The sequence below is a fragment of the Gallus gallus genome, chromosome 1 (genome assembly GCF_016699485.2).
Source record: "Gallus gallus isolate bGalGal1 chromosome 1, bGalGal1.mat.broiler.GRCg7b, whole genome shotgun sequence".
In the NCBI taxonomy this organism is placed as follows: domain Eukaryota; kingdom Metazoa; phylum Chordata; class Aves; order Galliformes; family Phasianidae; genus Gallus; species Gallus gallus.
The window spans coordinates 60,790,830-60,809,216 of record NC_052532.1 but is presented as its reverse complement, the minus strand read 5'-3'; the positions used below and the strand labels follow the sequence as shown (position 1 = coordinate 60,809,216).

The following is an 18,387-nucleotide window of genomic DNA, read 5'->3' as shown; positions in this document are numbered from 1 at the left end:
ATAAAAATAAAGTGTACAAAAATAGGTTTCAACCTAACTGCTAACAATAAAGGAAGAAAATGAGGTCTTTCATAAGGTCTTTACACATGTTTTGTCACTCTCAGCACCCCCTCATACCCCAGTGCTATCCATTAGAATGATCTTTTCTCAAGATTGAAGGTTTCATACCTACAAAACGTATCAATGGAATTGGTAAGCAGTCTGACTAGTGTAGACATTATTACAGTTGTGTAAACTTACAGCTCTGGTCTATGGATTTAGAAGAGTGGCTATATCAATTTTAGTCATATTTATAATAACAAAATCGCATTCAGTCCATGGGTTGTACAAACGATTGTGCTGAGTTAGCCTGTTTTGTTAAGGCCAGAAGGGGGGCAGGGAAAAAAACCTTTTACTAAAGAGTTAAAATGCTATAAAAAAGTCTGTGTATGCAGCTCAAGTCCTATAAGGAAATGTTCTTAAACATTTATTTCTTGAAACACAAGGTTTCAATCAACAGCCACTGGAGACTCTGAGGTCATGATCTTCCCTGTATGTAAGCCCCTCAATGTTCTGCATAAAGGTCACAGAGGTTTACCCTCTAAGCATGAATTTGCCTTCCAATCACTTTCACTATGGAATAAACAGTTTCTAACCCAGACTGCAAAACCCTTAGCGTTGTTTTCTTAGAAGAACACAAAGCCATACCATAAGATTTCATCTTCATACTCACTGTGGACTCTTCACAAATTAAAGATCCGTAAAATCTTGAAAATGTCTGTCAGTAGCAAGTGAGTTGAGAAGACCACCTTGTGTTAATTTAAGAAGTCCACTAAGCATGTACACTGTTATCTGACAGGCTTGAAGTTCTTACATCTTGATACACTAGAATATTCATACTCGTTATAGTATACATATAATGAATGCTCATGCTTGGCATCAGCTGGACTTGTATCAAAAGTGAAATATTGTGAGGCTACAGGTAAACTGGAATACGGTCTGATGGAAGACACGAGTTTAAAGAGTAAGTTAAAAAAATAACACTTTTTTACCACCTTAAAACAATGTCTGAAAACACAAAACAGTGTGCTGTGGATGCATCTGCAGATGCTGATTAAAATACTTAGAAGATTAAAAGTCTCACCAAAAGTCCAAACTAAATGGAACAGCTACTTCCTGAGGAACTTCAGAAACTATGTTAAAAGAAGCTAGATATTATGTAGATCACTCCGAAAGCAATGCCTCCTATTTATTTCCATGGAAACTACAACAGATACAAAAGGCACAATAATGTGATTTGATAGAGCAAATTATCAGCAACAAAACACTATTTCTCAATGTAGTCACCACCACTAACTATGCGTTTTTGCCAGCAATGAACAAGAGCCTGCGTGTTGTGCTTGTGAAAATCTGCACCAGTGGACACTGACCCATTTTTTCACAGCTGCTATGATGGTGTTATTGGAAGGAAAATGTTGCCCATGCCGTTCAACCTTCACAGTGCTGACACCCACTGTTTGATCTCCATAAATGTTCAGAAAGTGTCAATGAATGTCAATGAGTGCCATTTTTTTCCACATGGAAGAATTCAATGGCACGCCTTTGTTTCATATGCACTTCCATGCCAGACACCATTCCGTCAGACTGCCCCTCTGCTGCCATCTGTCACATGGCAACAACACGTAACACAATATTTGTGGGAAGGTCCAACTTCTACTGCCATAGCACCAACATTCCTCTTAGATATTGTGGGTGCACATAATAAAATAGGAGGCATTACTTTTGGAGCAACCCTCGTATTTTGCCTTTGATAAACATTCCAGCCATTTTCAGAATAGTTCTTATTTGATTGGCTGCCTACTGCCTGAACCCTACAGAGCTGCCATGCTGCAAGTAACACGATATATATTTCTTTAGTATCCGCTGGTGATAAGTTACATTACTGAAATTCATCCAGGAAAGTATACCTGTTAATTTTGCTTTAGATGGATTCTATTAAAACGTGAAAATCTTGGCAAGAGCTGGGGTGAGACTTGCCCACTGTCTGGGTCCCTTTCCCACCCAGTCAACAGGGCAGACTTTTTAGTTCATTATCACCTCATCAGTGCTCCTGTCAGCTGCCAACAGTGAGAAAAGACTAAGCCACTCACTAATTCCTGGCTTTCCTGCCTCCACTGAAGCAGTGGTAAATCCAGAACAGATGGATGCTCTTTAACCCTCTCAATACAGACACCTACTTTAATAATACTAATCAATCCACTGAACTCAGAAGAAGGAATGACTGGCACATGTTGAATGACAAATGGATTGACCTGTTGCAGCTCAGTTCCAGCACAGAAAGCAACACTCCATCTCTAATGCACCACTGGTAAGGGAGACAGCTGGCCAAAGGCAGCAGGTCTAATGAGTCAAGAGTCAGACAGATCTTTTGATGAAGAGGGGAAAACAGTAGGGCAAGAGATTATGAGGAATGAGATTTTGAAACATTAAGATCTCATCACAAGAAATTCCTGAAGGAAGGCCAGGTGGCATTTGCTCCATGCCGCCTGCATGGTTTCTTGTTCTGTAACTGAAATTGCATTTCAAGCAGCTTAGCAGCTTGCTGTCACAGTCTTTTCTTTCCCTGGGACACAAGACATAAGTTAGCAATCAGGCCTTGCATCATCTCAGACTTATCTGACCATGGATTGCCATTTCATGAAAAAACACGTTCATAAAAAGGGTAACTTTTTTTGTTATGTTAGTGCAACACAGTGAGCTTAGATGAGCATAGTGCACAACTTCACTCCAAAACTGGCTTTCCATCTAACATTTAATATAATTCATAATTTTCCTCCTTAGTTTTGAAAACCTTCCACAGTGCTCACTAACATGACTAGAAGTTTCTTCTGGAATAACACTGGAACAGCCAGTCTTGGGTGAGCAGGAGAACAAGAGAAAGGCTGCTTCAGCCATTGGCCAATTAAACTACAACTTACTAGTTTAACTAGACTACCTTTCAACAGGTGTCCCACAGATAGAATATGATAGAATAGATAGAAATGAGCTCCTTTCTTATGAAATTTATCTCTTGTTTGTTGAGTGGTAGAAGTCTTGAAAAACATTTATTGGAGAGTAGTCACACTGATCATCGCTGGTAGACAAAGAAGCAACTTTCTGAAGGACAACTAACCAAAGAAGAAAAAGTGAAGACTTGAGGAAAAGAGAAGACAGGAAACAACACAGGTGTGTATCTCTTGGTCTTTGTCCTATTCAAAAAAATACTTATCATGAACACTACTCTTTAAATAATACTTCAATAACTTTCCTTTATCTACTTGCATTGGGATATAAACCATATTTACGGTAAAAAAAAACACCTTACTTCCTTGTGAATGAACTTTTAAACTGCAGTGCAAGTGGCCTTTTGGTATATAGTTAAAGGTCTTCAGTGCAGTCTGGAGGTCACTCTGCAAAAAGCAGCCCAAATGATTTTCTATGCCATTTTTTTCCATGCTGGGTTTTCATTATCCATAATGAGATAAACAATACTGACTTTTTTCAGAGGAGTACTTGGAGAATTAACATGGCATTTCTAACTCCTTTAAGATTTTTGGATGGAAAGTACCATATAATGTGAAGTATCATAATCAGAACTGAGTGCCATAACATATATCAAAATTATACACAACGGCATAATTTAAAAATTGATAATTCAATTCCTAGAGGTATTTTACGACCACAAGGAAGGAATTTATACTATCCTATTTTGGTCTGCAAAGTCCTCTTCATTAAAAGTTTAGGTGCGCATTTTCAAGTCCCAGACTGCCACCAAGTTCATCTAGATAAGCTGAGAAGTTAGGTAAGGAAATGCTTCAACTAGACTACCCTTAGTCATTCCTCAAAGCAAAACATACAGTAAGACATAAACTAGAGAAACATGCAAACGCAGTGCATGAGCTCTTGTGATTTTTTTGTAGTTGTTGCTCCTTAAGTTAATATTTTTAAAAGAATTTTTCTAAGACTTGCAGGATTTCCTTGGGAACAGAGCAACCAAACAGATCAATTTTGTCTTCTACAACACATGTTCTTGACCAGCAATATCAGTGTATAAATGGGAATTAGAATTTAACTGAAAATCTGCAACTGGTCATGAGGAGTGAAATTCTCCATCTTCTGCAAGCAGGCCTCACTTGACAAAGTTATGAGACAAAAGTTCTGATGATTAAGGTACAACTGCTTCAAAAATGAGAATGACTTGGGAGTAGGAAAAGGGCATAAAGCAACTCTGACAGAACAGCTGAAGGTTTTATTCTATGCCTCATTCTACTATCTAACAGTTATTACGCAAGTATTCCTACACTGCAAACACATTAAATGATCATTAAATTACTAATCTGCTAGCAAAGTTATCAGAATCTACAGCAAATTAACTATTCTAATCTCTAAAGTAAAAACAACTCTAGACTCAAAGCACAAGTGACGCACACACATCACTTACCGTTGGGTTTCTGTATCAGGATAAAGTAGAACAGCAACTGGACTAAGCTAAGCATTAACTAAGAAAAGCACAATTCATTATTAGGACTCATTGGTGAATAAAATACATCTGACTTTCTACATATTAATTCCATATTACTATTCTTTCATTAGATAGTGGGGAAAAAAAAAAAAAAAAAAAGAAAGAAACCAGGATGGAGATCTATTGAAAGATAACATAATTCACCTCACATATATGGGAACTAAAATTTTTGTTATTCTTAGCACAGAGGCGAGAACCAGATTATTCCCCAGGTAATTTTTGTCACTCTAAAACTGTATCTTTATTAAAAATCTAAAAGCTCCATTTCAGAAACAGAAAACAGAAACAAAAAAAGAATTTCTTACCCTTTGTTATACTCAAGTTGCATTGAAAGAACATTTGTCCATAACACTGAACAAGAAATACAGCATTTGTATAAATAATGCACTATGTGTAATGGAGATGCAACTATACAAATCACCTGGAGCACTCTTTCCCTCAAATTTGGGCACAAAGACTATGAAGAAATATATCATCAAGTAGGGTTTCTCTAGGTATCTCCTGTACTTTCACCTTCCCATACAGAGGAAGTGTTACTCCCACGCTCTACACTGCAAACTACTTTACAATAAAACTCCAGCAGCTGAAACCACTGGAGTGAAGACTTGGTAGGAGATTGCTTGAAGTGGTTGTGCATGATGACATAGTTGTTTGACTAACACTGACTCTTTCTGTTTGGGCCAAATGCAATTCTGACACACTCTGCAACTCAGCACCAAACACCCTTTCCATTCTCCAACAGTTTACTTGCATTTCTGTGTAAGTGCTGGTTTCTTTTGGCTCCAAAGACAGCTTCACCTGCAGGGTTTCATTTTTCTGTTTGACACCTTGCTGTTGATTTTCCCTTGCTGCACAAAAGAACTTGCTCCAGTGCCTCTTTCACAAACGCTTCTTTGTAGTAAATGAAAGCCTTAATGATTGTATTTTGATTGTAGACTTGATTAATTTTGACTTCGTTTAATTTGCAACCTTTGCTGAGATCTCTAGGGCTGGGAATTAGAGAGCACACTGTACCACTGTACTTTGGACATTACAGGTTTGCCAATTTGTTTCATGCCTCATTTGTCACAAAATCTATGAAACTGTAGTCCAAAGCCAACTTCATATTTTTCAAGACAAGGCAAAAATGTATGTTTTTGTTTTAAATTAACATCTCCTTGCTAAATTCATCTAGTTTTCCTAACTTCAGACAAAAGTTCTCACTAACAGTGAGAATACAGCATGCAAGATTAATCCGAAGATCAGCTTAGCAAAAGAGAACAGACTGCCTCTCTCCAATTACAGCACTGAAGTGCTAACATCATAATTCTCAATTTTAGGTATAGACATACAATAAAGAAAAAAATTAGGATGTAGAAAGGCAGTGTATGAGAATGTGCTAGAAGTAAGAAATAAATGAAGAAGCATATATCTTACTTGCACAACATTTTCTACTAGTTTGCCTCTTAACATATTTTAAAGCATACAAACTCAGTATCCTAAGTTTACTTCCTGACATCACTGAAATTCTGTGGCCATGGGTGAACGAGTCACTTAATGTTTCTGGTTTCAGTTCACTCTTTTGAGGAACAAAAACAACATTTCTCTGTTTTTACGGAAAAGAAGCGCACAAGAACCTTCAGTGAAAACAACTAGACTGCAAAGTATTATTGTTACTAGTAACTGCATTATTAGTATTTTTGGAAGATAATGTGACTAGCCAAGGTCATAAGGACTTTCTCCAGATACCAGAAGATAGCCTTGGCATTCTTTATAACCTAACCAGGCTTAACGATGACACAAAGCTGGGAGGAGTGGCTGGCTAACCCAAAGGCTGCCCTGTCATTCAACACAACCCAGACAGACTGGAGAGTTAGACAGAGAGGAACCTGATATGGTTTAACAAGAGCAAACGTATAGTCTCACACTTGTAGAGGAATAACTGCATGCATCAGTACAGGTTAGGTGATGATCTGTTGGAGAGGAGCTCCGTGAAGAAGGACCTGGGGGTCTTGCTGGACAACATGTTGACCATGAGCCAGCAGTGTGTCCTTGTTCCAAAGAAGACCAATGGTATCCTGAGGTGTATTAGAAAAACCGTGGTCAGCAGATCAAGGGAGGTGATCCTGATGGGGAATCTGATAAATGTCTATAAGTATCTAAAGGGAGGCAAGAGGCAAATGGATGAGGCCAGGCTCTTACTGGTGGTACGTATCAATGGGACTAGGAATATGGGTCTAAAACGTAAACAAAGGAAGTTTTGTACTAACATGTGGAACAGCTTTACGGTAAGGGTGACAGAGCACTGGAACAGGTTGCCCAGAGCGGTTGTGGAGTCTCCTTTATGGAGAAATTCAAGACCCGTCTGGATGCCTACCTATGTTAGCTATTGTAGGGTACCTGCTTTAGCAGGGGGGTTGCACTCGGTGCGATTCCATGATTCTGTAATTAATCTTTTCTGATTTCTTGCCTACCAAGGGCTTGAAAGGTAAAAATACTTTTTAGCTATCTTTAACCAACAACCTGAATGATCTAAAATGTGGTTCTCCTCGCATGAATAATATTCAAAATAGATTACACAGAAGAGCAAAATTTCTCTTTAGAAATCAAAGCTGCAAACCAAAGATAGTATTAATAGAGAGAACAGAGCCCACAGCATAATATGGAAAACAAGCTCATCTATATAACACATACTTTTACAAGTTCTTAAAGACAATAACTTAGGGAAGTAATGATCTGGGGTAAAGAATCACAAGAACTGTAAGATAATATTCTCTATATCCTCAATTTTGTATATTCTACCTTCAAATCATGTTCACCCACATCTAATCTATTGTCATCTATTTGCCATTATTTAGTGAATACCAGTTTTAACACTTCGTTTAAAATCACATATTGATTCCTAAATCACATAGTGGTGTCTTAGTTTCAGCTGAGATTAAATTGTTTTCTTCAGAGCATCTGGTATGATGCTGTGTTTTGGTTCTAGGAGAAAAACAATGCTGACAGCACACCAACGTTTATAGTCATTGCTAAGCAGTGTTGTACAGACCAAGGCTGTTCCAGTTTCTCAGCTCGTACTAACGCAGGGCTGGAAGGGGACAGAATCAAGACAGCCGACCTAAGCTGGACAAAGAGATATTCCATACCATGTGACATCATGTAGAAGGAGAGCTTTGAAGGGGGTGGGGGTTCATCTCTCTGTATTATGCTGCTTGGGGGGCTAGCTGGGCATTGGTTCGGGGGTAGTGAGCAATTGCTTGTATGTCACTTGTTATATACATTCACACATATATATTGTCATAACTAATATCATTTTCATTTTCTCTATCTCAGTAAATACTTTTATCCCAACTCACGAGTTCAATTTTGTGCTTTTTTCTGATTCTCTCCCTCATCCCACCTGGGAAAGGAGGGAAGTGAGCGAAAAACTGTGTGGTGCTCCGCCACCTGCAGGGTTAAACCACAACAAGTGGAAATAAACTAGTGTGATTTTTTAGTTTTCAGTGCTTTCTTGACATCAATTTTAAATAGACAAACTAAGGATGCAAATTGCCAGCAGACTGAGAAAAGAAATGCTCGTTTATGGAAAGATATAGTATTATCTTTGTGTTTGAGGAAGGGCTATAAAAAGGGACTTAGGGAACATCAAATACAACATCATGTTGAATGTTTCAGTCTTCCCTACAGTTCTGTACATTCTGTTTCCTGGTACTAGGAAAGATAGCTCTCTCTGTCCTATAATCTGCATAAACGATAACACTATATATTGAAGTGGGGATAAGTACCTCTAAAGCAACAGCAACACTATACATTAATGAAAGAGACTTTTAGAGTGCACAGGGTCTTCTCTGAAGATTTTAAAAAACAGTTCTGGTAAATCTTCATATTTTTAACTCCTCTTCTAATAGTCACTTGTGCTGCACACAAGACTCTATCGGACAGCAAGCTCCCAAGCCCTTTCACTATGGAATTATCTCAGAATTTCCACAGACTTGCAGATGGTTTTTTATTTTGCCTAAAAATACGTCAAATATATTTTATTGTATGGGAGGAAACAAAACAAAACGAAACAAAATGAAAAAAAAAAGGACTGAATATTCACATAGAGCATAATTTCAAAGATTGTAGGAACTGCCAATAATTTGACTCATTTTCCAATGTTTCTTATATGACTCCCACTTGTCAGACTGTCTTCCAGGAATGTAGGGAAACAGTTATTTGCTTCAGAGGTTATTTCTGTAATTAAAGCAAATTGACCTCAGTTTTCTTGAAAAAGAAATTTCTGGTCAACTGCAGAAAATATCATCAAATTAGGCTTTGTCTTAGCTATATATCACAGAGCTACACTGCTATTTTAAAAACAATGAAAGAATGACTTACACATGCAGAGCAGCCTTATGAGCACATCTAACCTTTGAGATTTCCCTCCCTGTATTTCTGAACTATGTTGACGATGTCTGGATGGGATTTACAATGGCTCAAAGCTACTATTGTTCACACTACATTAAATCTACAATATACACCATGAGATACCATAATATTTTCACTTGGAACTTCTATTAGCCCACAACTTAGCTGTATTTAATGAAATATGTAGTGCTCACAGAGTTGATTTATATGCATCACTATTTACAGTGCACGTTTATAGGAGAGGAAAAAGCACCCTAAGGAACTCAATGTTGTTTTGACTTTAACAGAAATTAAATAGTGCCTGATTTGGTTTAGCTCAGTAACACCCCTGGAAGCCCCAAAATCTTATAGTTGGATTAGGAATGGCAACAGGAATCACTGGTGTAGCTGAAAGAGCTACTATAGGAAATGTATTATTGTTACCAAACCTGCACCAAAACGCTTTTGCCTGTTTTGATTTTAAAACCTTTGTTTTAAAATCACATTTTTATTTGTTGTGTGTAGAAGCATACAGAAACAATAAAAAGGCATGCTGAAAACAAGAAAGTCCATTTCTGCCAGTGTTATTCTAGAAATAATCGGAGTAGAGAATTCATACACGCAAGGGAAAATTACACAGATTCTCCTGAACAGATAAACTTTAAGTTCTAAGAGAATTTCTGATTGTATTTAATTACTGAAAGTGTGTGCTACAGAATATAGAACAAGAAACAATGTTCTGTACTGGAAAAGGAATGCAGAATTACCTAGCAGAAGATAGGATACTGGTGTCCTCACAGCTGTCTTACAAGCAATCTGCTTTATACGTTACGCAAAACAAAACAGTCACACGTTCCATTCCTCTACCAGTAAAACACTGAGTAAGCTGAGTGAATATATCTAGAAAAAAAGCATTGTTCTTTTTATTCTTCTAGATACAATGATGTGTACAATATGCAGGTTATGCATTACTTTTCCCAAAGTAACGCCAATTGGGCAGTAAAGGACACAGGGTACCTAAGGCTTTTAAGATGTTGCCTTGTGCTGCACCTGCTCTTGGTTTGTTTGCAACAATGAATTAGAGAACTGAGAATATACAGGAAAGGTGTTCCTTTTCTCATGCTAGGATTGTGTTAGCCTGAAACACTGCACATTTTAGTAGTCTTTATGTATGCAAAGGACCTCTCCTGATGAGATTTCTCATGGTAATTCCTATAAAAATACTATAAACTACTGAGAAAAGGGAAAAATGTGATAAAACCTGTAGAATTCCTAACATCGAGGCTACATGCAACGGTTTTTGCATTCTTTCTTGAAAAGGGTGTGATTTCATTGCACCATCTATTAGTTACATTCCAAGAACCACTGAAGCGATCACTCACACTAAACCCAGACCCCAGAAAACATCCAGAAGAAAAAATACCTCCAGTGAAAAGGCAAAGAAACAAAAGAATAATGTAACTACATTCTCAGGAGTTTAATGACTGGACCTCCTTTACCAAACTCTTCCATACAGCAGTAATAGTCCCAGCAATTACTGAGTGGAACAAACCCCTTGAACACCACCTGGTGTACTTTTCAGTTGTTGGTCCTGCTCCCAGGCCTGTCATGCCTCATTAAGATACTACAGTAGTTTCTCTCTACAAGACTGCTCTTGGGGACCACAGAGTTCAAGATAAAATGAGATATGGAGGCTTTATCATAAGACAGTAAGGGACTGTGACAACCCGTGCCAAGATTTCAGTACCCCAGAAAACCACAGAAGAAAAAGTTTTTCAAGGAAGGTGAAGAGTGAAAACAAACCAGCTAGAAAAAGCATACATAACTTTCCCATGGTTAAAGAAACAGAAGAAACCACAACAATCTAATTCTGCCTATGCTGATACGGGACACCTTGTTTACGTAAGCTTCAACAGAGGTCCCACTTCTTTCTGCTTTGCTAAACTTTAAGATTTAAATTTATTGGTTCTCTCACCTAAGCGAATTGTGACCAGTTTTGTACTACAGCTGCTCATAAATGGGTTAGGCTTCTCTGCTTCTTTTCCAGGCTTCAGATCATTCCATTATCAGTTACACTGAAAACGAAGTGGCAGGACGCCTCTAATGTTGCCACAGAGGGGGCTTGAAGGCTTATTGACTGTGCAGCAGGACACAAAGGATAACAGACTCCAAATACTTAGTTCCCAAAAGAGGAAAAGCGCATAAGAGATTACGTTTTCTATCAAGCATCCAAATGAATGAAATAATTATAGCAGAACCCACCAAATTTCAGGGTAACCACGATCTACACTCACATTTATGAAAAGCTTAATGGTCCATTATAGTAAGGAGAACAGTGATGCAATAGCCTTTAGCTTTAGAAGACATATTTCAACTCTCCCTATTGGCTTCAGTGAGAGTCACTTTGAAATTAATAGCAGTTCCAGGATCAGTTTATTTGCAATCATTCAATCTTAATATCTCTATTCTTCAATTATTAGAAACTGGTATTTTTTCACATACCAGACTCACTGACACTGAACTTTCGACAGCTTACATGTAAAAATCTTACTCAGTGAGTATATCTAATTTAAATAAACATGTATATTTTATGCTGAAAAATGAAAAAGGACAAAATGATGGCAATAGGATATTTTTTATGTTCATTTTCACTTTTTGTCCTCCTTTAAAAAAAGACATTTTAATGAACAAAAAAAAAATCTAGGCTTACAGAGGAAAAAAGGAATGCATTTGTTCAGTATTGCCCCAAACAGTAAATGCTACAGAAATTGAGTGTCCTCTGTGGGATTGGAGCTTATTTAAAACCTCAGAAGTAATTACAGGAAGAACGCTGGCAGCCTTGCTGCAATTGCCCAATGGCCTGATACACCACGTGGCCCACAGACCACAAAGTCCAGCTAAAAATGCTGAGGAGTTTTGAACTGGATCTAGAAAGCCAGGTGCAAGGTTAAGGTACTACTGATTTGTAGCACAGTTGACAAATATGAATTTGTTTCAAACTACGGAGAGAATTGTTTTTAGGTATATACTTCCTCTGAAACTATAAATTACTCTTCTCCTCTGGAGAACTGTCATTAGATCATAGGCATTACATAAGATTTCTATAATAACTCAAACAAATATTTATTTAATTTCCAAGAACACATTTTGTGAGGAGGTGGATGGACATTGAGGACACCGATACTGTTTGCTTTTGGATTTTTTTGCTGGTTCATCATGGGTACACATCACACGAAAAAAAATTTGTTTGGTGAAACTGTTTGCTGTGTTTGAATTATTTTACACATCATCTTGAACCAAAAAAATAAACTCTATACTAATTAATCAGTTTCTTTTGGATCACTCTCAATTTCAACCTCCTACTCGTACCTCCAGACAATACTGCCTTTCTGCTGGGAGGATGAACTTTTTAGAAGATAAACAACCTTGTCTTTCACTGACTTAATTTTCACTTTAGAGTGTTCATGTGTGTCTATTTTTTTATCTGAGGGGCAGAAAATGAACATGTGGACTTATCAACCATCTACCAATTACTTCAAGTGGCTCACACACTGTGCAGGAAAGCTGCAGCAGAGAAGGGTTAACACTGCGTTGCCTAGGTTGGCATCTTCTTTTTAACAGTAGCCCTCGTGTAGCTCTCAGCAGACTTTCCAGCTCATATACGAAATAAAAAAGGAATGCAATAAGCAGTATAATGATCTCTGATCACCATCTATGCTCTATCAAATCAAACACAATTTGCCGGAAAAATGGGATGTATTCATGTAAGTAAATACTACTGTAATAAATCCTCAAGAGACCACTCAAAGTCACGTGAGTAATCAAGACTTTTTTGAGAGCTTAATTTTGAAACAAATTCTATGTTCTATTCTAACAATCCTGTTGAAATTTGCTCAATTATTTTTAAAGAAAAAAAAAAAAACAGATCATAGTGAATTATTCTTGGACAAGTGATAATCTTTCTGTTGTGTGCCAGCAGGATTGAGGATTCAAATTTGAAGCGCCAACTACACTGTGCAAGTCTGCAACACCTGAATCACGGAGTTAGCAGTAACTTCAATGAGAAAGAAAAGGCATAATTCAGGAAAGATTTGTTAGACAAGTTCCCAGGTCTAAAGGAACAGGTTGAAAAATGCTCCAACTGGAACTCATCAACCCTGAAGTTGATGACTTTGGAGAATCTTCTGGTCCTTCTGTCCGTAACAAAAGGCCTGCCCAGACCAAAAAAAAGAAAGTCTCTTCTCTATAGGCAGACACAGTGTCTGTTCCCCTTCCCTATAAGTGCAGTGTCTGCTGCTGCAGTTTTGGCAATTGCATGAACTCGGCCACAGATTAGAATGTTTGTACTCGGTTATTTTCACACACTGCCAAAATTTGCTGACAACACCAGGAGAAAAAAGGGAAAGGAAAACTGGTGATTTTCAACAGTTTATAACTCAGCTCAGCCTAAGCAGGTTTTTATGGGACAAAGAACAGAGATTTCTCTGTAGACAGCACTTTATTCCTGCCTAATTTGAAATATTTGCTGTGAATGATGGAAACATTAGAACTTCTTAAAGAAAACATAACAAAACAAAAATTCTAGCAGTTTGCTGGCTTTTTTTTTTTTTTTTTACAGTAGATCATGTTTGTTGAAATAAATGGAGAGACTATTATCTACCTCTCCCATAATTGTTTACAAGTAAGATATTTCTTAAAGAAAATGAAAATATTAGACTTAAAAGGCAGAGAGGTTCAAAATATGTAGTACTTTAAGGAGTGAAATTTCCTCCTTGGAATAACTCACATTTCTGCTGTTCTAATGCCACAGTATTCCCTGAAGAGTGTGAAACGATCTTCTCAGCATTACAGAGTCAGGAGCAAACACAAGTTCTACTCTAAGAAATGCTATTTTAAATACATATCACTAACAAATATCTAACAACTTCCTATAACAACTCCAAGGTAGCTTTCTGGAGTCCTCCTTCTGTTTTAACACCTTCTTTGAGTCCATATCTAGAATCTCCTAAAGTAGCATTTCCTAAGCTTTTTTCTGTATCTTCCCCTCATTCCCCCTGCCCCATTAGGTTCCTGGAGGGCAAAGGCTATTAAATGTACACCTCTATCAAATAGCAAATTTAAGCACTATTGATTTTGAGCATCTGAAACCTTTCACATAGAAGTGTGCCCTACAATTTGGGGAACAATGCCGCTTTACTGCGTCAATGAACTGGAGCCGTACAACTATTGTTTTTTGTTCAAATAACAAACCCAACTCAGCTGCTTCAAAAAATTTACTAAACATTCAGTTAGTGTTATTTTTGGATTGAAATAGTGGAAAACATTTTAAAAGCACTAGAAAATTCTGCAAAACTAGAAAATATCTGGGAAGAGAACTTTTTGAAAAAGGCATAGGCTGGGAGAGCGTGCACCGAAGGATATACTGGAGCTTTTTGCAATAAGATACTTAATTGACTGGGAGTCCTCAGTAAAAACATGTTTGCAGCAAGGACTCATGGCGAGGGTGAGTTTTTGAAGTTTGGCAGCTTTATAGAAGTTTCAGACAGCCCAGCTATGTCTAAAACACGTTCAGCTAGTTAACTATACAAATGTAATGCTTTTTCCATCTTTCTGTCCATGTGCTGACAGCATTACCATTCTCTCCAGTGTTCTTCTTCCTTCTTTGGCACAATGGATCTACCAGTTAATGCAGCTCCTGATACTTAATTTCAATACAATAGCTCTCCAACAATAACTTACTTAACTAAGAGAGGTCATCATTTAAAAGAAGTGAGTAGTTATACTGAAAGTGCGAAAGCCTCACAATTCAAAATACATTTCAGGATATACTGTACAATACGTGTATATTTTAATGAGAGGGTTTGGCAGAGCACTTTGGCAGAAGAAAGTACTGCCAAGTGATTGGATATGGGATATATCTCCAGTTGGTTTGGATTCCCATATCACCTTGAGAGCTATTGTTCCCATCCCCCAATACACCAGCTCTCAAGCCAGTCAAATTTATAGCTCAATAAATTTTTTTTATTAAAAATAAAAAGTGTGGCTTTTAAGTACTGCAGTCTTCCAACATCTCTGTGCCAGGTCTAGATCAGAGTGTAGTAGCTTAATATGAAGCTGGAGAAGCTTGGCCCACTTTGCAGAGCACTCCTAATTTAAGAGTTTCAAGACTTAAGCCACATCTCTTTTCATTTTATAACAGCTGTTTTTCTATCCTTCCACTGAAAAAAGAAAAAAAAGAAGAAGAAGAAAAGAAAAGGAAAGGAAAGAAGATAGCGTAGAAAAGTTAAATAAATAAATAATGGCTCACAAAACCACAGTGGAGGAACCACTGCTGGACCTGCCAATAAAAACGTTCCTTCTCTTCAGGGCTGGCTAAACAACTGAAAGTGTTTCTAATGAACTGCTGGCAGCACTATCCATCACTGCACTAAATGGATTCCCGTCTCCCTAAACTAAGGATAACTATTCATCTATAATGCACAGTCAGAAATTAGGAAGTATTTAAGCCTTAGAAGTCTATTTCCTCACTTTTCCCTACCTCAAAGCTTGGTTTTATTCAGATCCCCTTATGTAAAGATGACAAGAGAAGTCTGATAGAGAAATTAAATCTCAGTTCCAGTGCTAATGAATCATTCACATGAGTCTGAAAAATACTTTAGCAGACCAGACATCTGCAATCTCATTTCAGCATTACAACTATTTGGAATTATGTTTGCCTCATCCCTTTCTCCTTTTTAACATTTGTTACACTGACTGGTGTCTTGCCTTAAAGTGGATAACAAGAAATTCAGGGTGAGATGGCACATTCATAAGACACAAAATAACCAGGTCCCAATAATTGTTAAGGAACTTTGAAGACGCTATTGTGCAAACAATAGTTGTCTACTATGAATGATCAGGAAGAAGAAGTGTTTTTCAGCCCTAATGTAAGCATGAAAGCAACGAAGACAATCCCTAGTCAGAAGTCACTTCTGAAGACTTGACTGATTATACAGATATGTACCTACAGAGGCATATTAATAGTTGTCTTCAAGTCATCAGAGATCAGAGAAGAATTCATAAGTATAAATAAAACATGGCTACAAATAATGGAAAGAAACACTTACTTCATCTCCAGGACTTCCTCCAAATGTTTTCTTCTTTCTGCTCGTAGGTTGGTCAGATGGGTTTCCTTCTCAGCCAAAGACTGCTGTGTAGAAGACAATTTTGCTTTCATTGACTCCAGCTCCTGCTTAACCTTCTCCATGGCCATCATCAGCTCTTCTACCTAAAACGTTTTTGAGAAACGCAGAAGGAGAGAAAAATAGTACAAAGTGACTGGCTGGAACTTAGTAAAGGTCCCAACAAAATTAGAGTCCTAAGATTACCAGTGCATGTACACTGCATAACAATGTAGAACAGAAGAAGCATCCTCTAGTGTTGTGTAAGGTACATCTACACATTGTGGAAGCAGCATTACAGACTTCGAGTTAATATGGTCTGGTCACTGGAACATTACTATTGAAATACCAAAGTACAAACAGTCAACTCTTCTATTTCTATTTTAGAGAATGTAACACAAGAAAAAACAGATGGTCAATATGCATTAAATTATCTTAGGAAAATGCTAAGTAATAGGTAGAGCACATCAATAATTTAACGTAAGCATAAAAACTTCTTCTCTAAAGAGAAGCTACATATTTACTTAAAAAATGAGGTTAAGAATATTTCTGAAGCAAAGTGAGGACCGGATTTCCATGAAAATGTAAGTAAGGCTACTTCCCCCGAAATATCTGTTGAACAGTGCTTATAGCCGTATTTTGTGATTCAGCAACAAAAACACCTTCAAAGAGTTGCTTATGGTAGACAGTCATAGAAGGGTAATGCTTATATTTCTAGGCTATTACAAAATGGGAAAGATTCAGAATTAACATGGCTATAAATTCTAAAATACATGATGCAGAAATGAATCTAGTCCCATTTTGTTCTGTACTAGGAGTGGGTTTTGTCTCTGATAGAATTCACCACTTTAACTTGCAAAACCATAATAAATGTCTAAGTATAGCTGTATGTATGGTGCATCACTTACTGTACAGGTGCTAGATGATGTAAGGTGTGGAACATATCATCACTTGCTTTAATAAGTCAAGTATTCTGAGAAGTAGAGCTATTGGCTCAGGACAAACAAGGATAACAAGATTGTTTTTCACCCTCAGTGACAGATATAGCAAGCAATGTTGCAATTCAGAAACATGAATTTATAAAATCTACCATAGTCACTGTGCAGTGCTTACTGCAAAATGCCTATTTCCATTCAAATGCAGCTGAAAATGAAAGTTCTTCTTGAACCCAGCAAATTAAGAACAATTTAAGATATGTGATTATCAAAACCTATTCAAAATGTACAATCAACAATTCACCAAGCAATCAACAGACCAAAGCAGAATTTCAGTGACACACAGTCCAAACTGGCTAGCATGTGTAAAATAATTGAGCTTTTCCTGTTGCATTAATGCACAAAATAAGACCAGAACCTCCGTCAGTTTTTAAAACAAACAAAGAAAAAGCTCCATAGAAGAAAACAGAGAAGAGTCAGAAAAGAATGTAAAAGACAAACTGCAGAAATAATGAACAGCAAAAATACTTCTAGGAAGAAAACTGATACCTAGAAAGAAAAAAATAGCAATATGTTGGGCAAGTGAATATGTACCAGTATATCAGCTTCTACTTCCTTTGGTTGGATCATACATAAACATTGTTCTTTAAATCAAGGAGAAAAGAGGCATGCCAACTGCAAAATCCTCTGCTTCTAACAAAAAAACAACCTCAAACAAACAAGTCCCCAGCCAACTGCAACAATCTAAAAGGCTTGTGTCAATCTGTCAGTTGCCAAGATAAAACAGTCTTTGAAGCAACTTTTCCATGATGAAGTCTGAAAGATTTCTGCTGTCCGTCATTCCATTCCCAGCCATCAAAATTTGTGATACTAATACTGAAGGATTGATTTGCTTGATGCAGATCTGTAGTGTAATAGCTCTGTGCCATTACAACACAAAGAGGCTGGGGGTCAATAGCTGGGGCAAGGCTGTCACTGCTGGGTTGCAAGATTAAACTCTGCAGCAAAGAATTATACTCACTGGCGTACTGACTACCACATGTATTCTTCTTTTTCTAAGCACTCCATTTGCTAATTTCTTTCATTGTAAGGCTCTAGTCTATGTTTCTGAAGGTTAACAGAAAATTGATCTAACCATACATAGGGAATGGATAGAATGTGAATGGCTTTTACATGACACCAACATGTAGCCATAGGAAGTGTCGTTGCTTTCCATTCTGTCTAGAAGGCACCATGTATCAAAGGCAAAATTCATGGAAGTAGCATTGCTCATACTTACAATAAAGACTTTACTGCTTGGATTCATCAAGCTATAGATATTCCATGAGAGTATTTCCATTAAACTTGTACAAAACAAAACATTTTACATGTCAAGTTATGA

General features: G+C 37.3%; 1 protein-coding gene across 17 annotated transcripts in view; it reads right to left on the bottom strand.

Moving 5' to 3' along the window:
* The window catches only part of ERC1 (ELKS/RAB6-interacting/CAST family member 1), a 291,778-nt gene that overhangs the window by 88,288 nt on the left and 185,103 nt on the right, over window positions 1-18,387 (bottom strand). For all 17 annotated transcript variants that reach the window (XM_040650627.2, XM_046901424.1, XM_015286777.4 and 14 more), the window contains one exon: window positions 16,018-16,178. In XM_040650627.2, coding sequence (XP_040506561.1) covers window positions 16,018-16,178 — 161 coding nt within the window. The remainder of the gene's footprint in view (window positions 1-16,017; window positions 16,179-18,387) is intronic.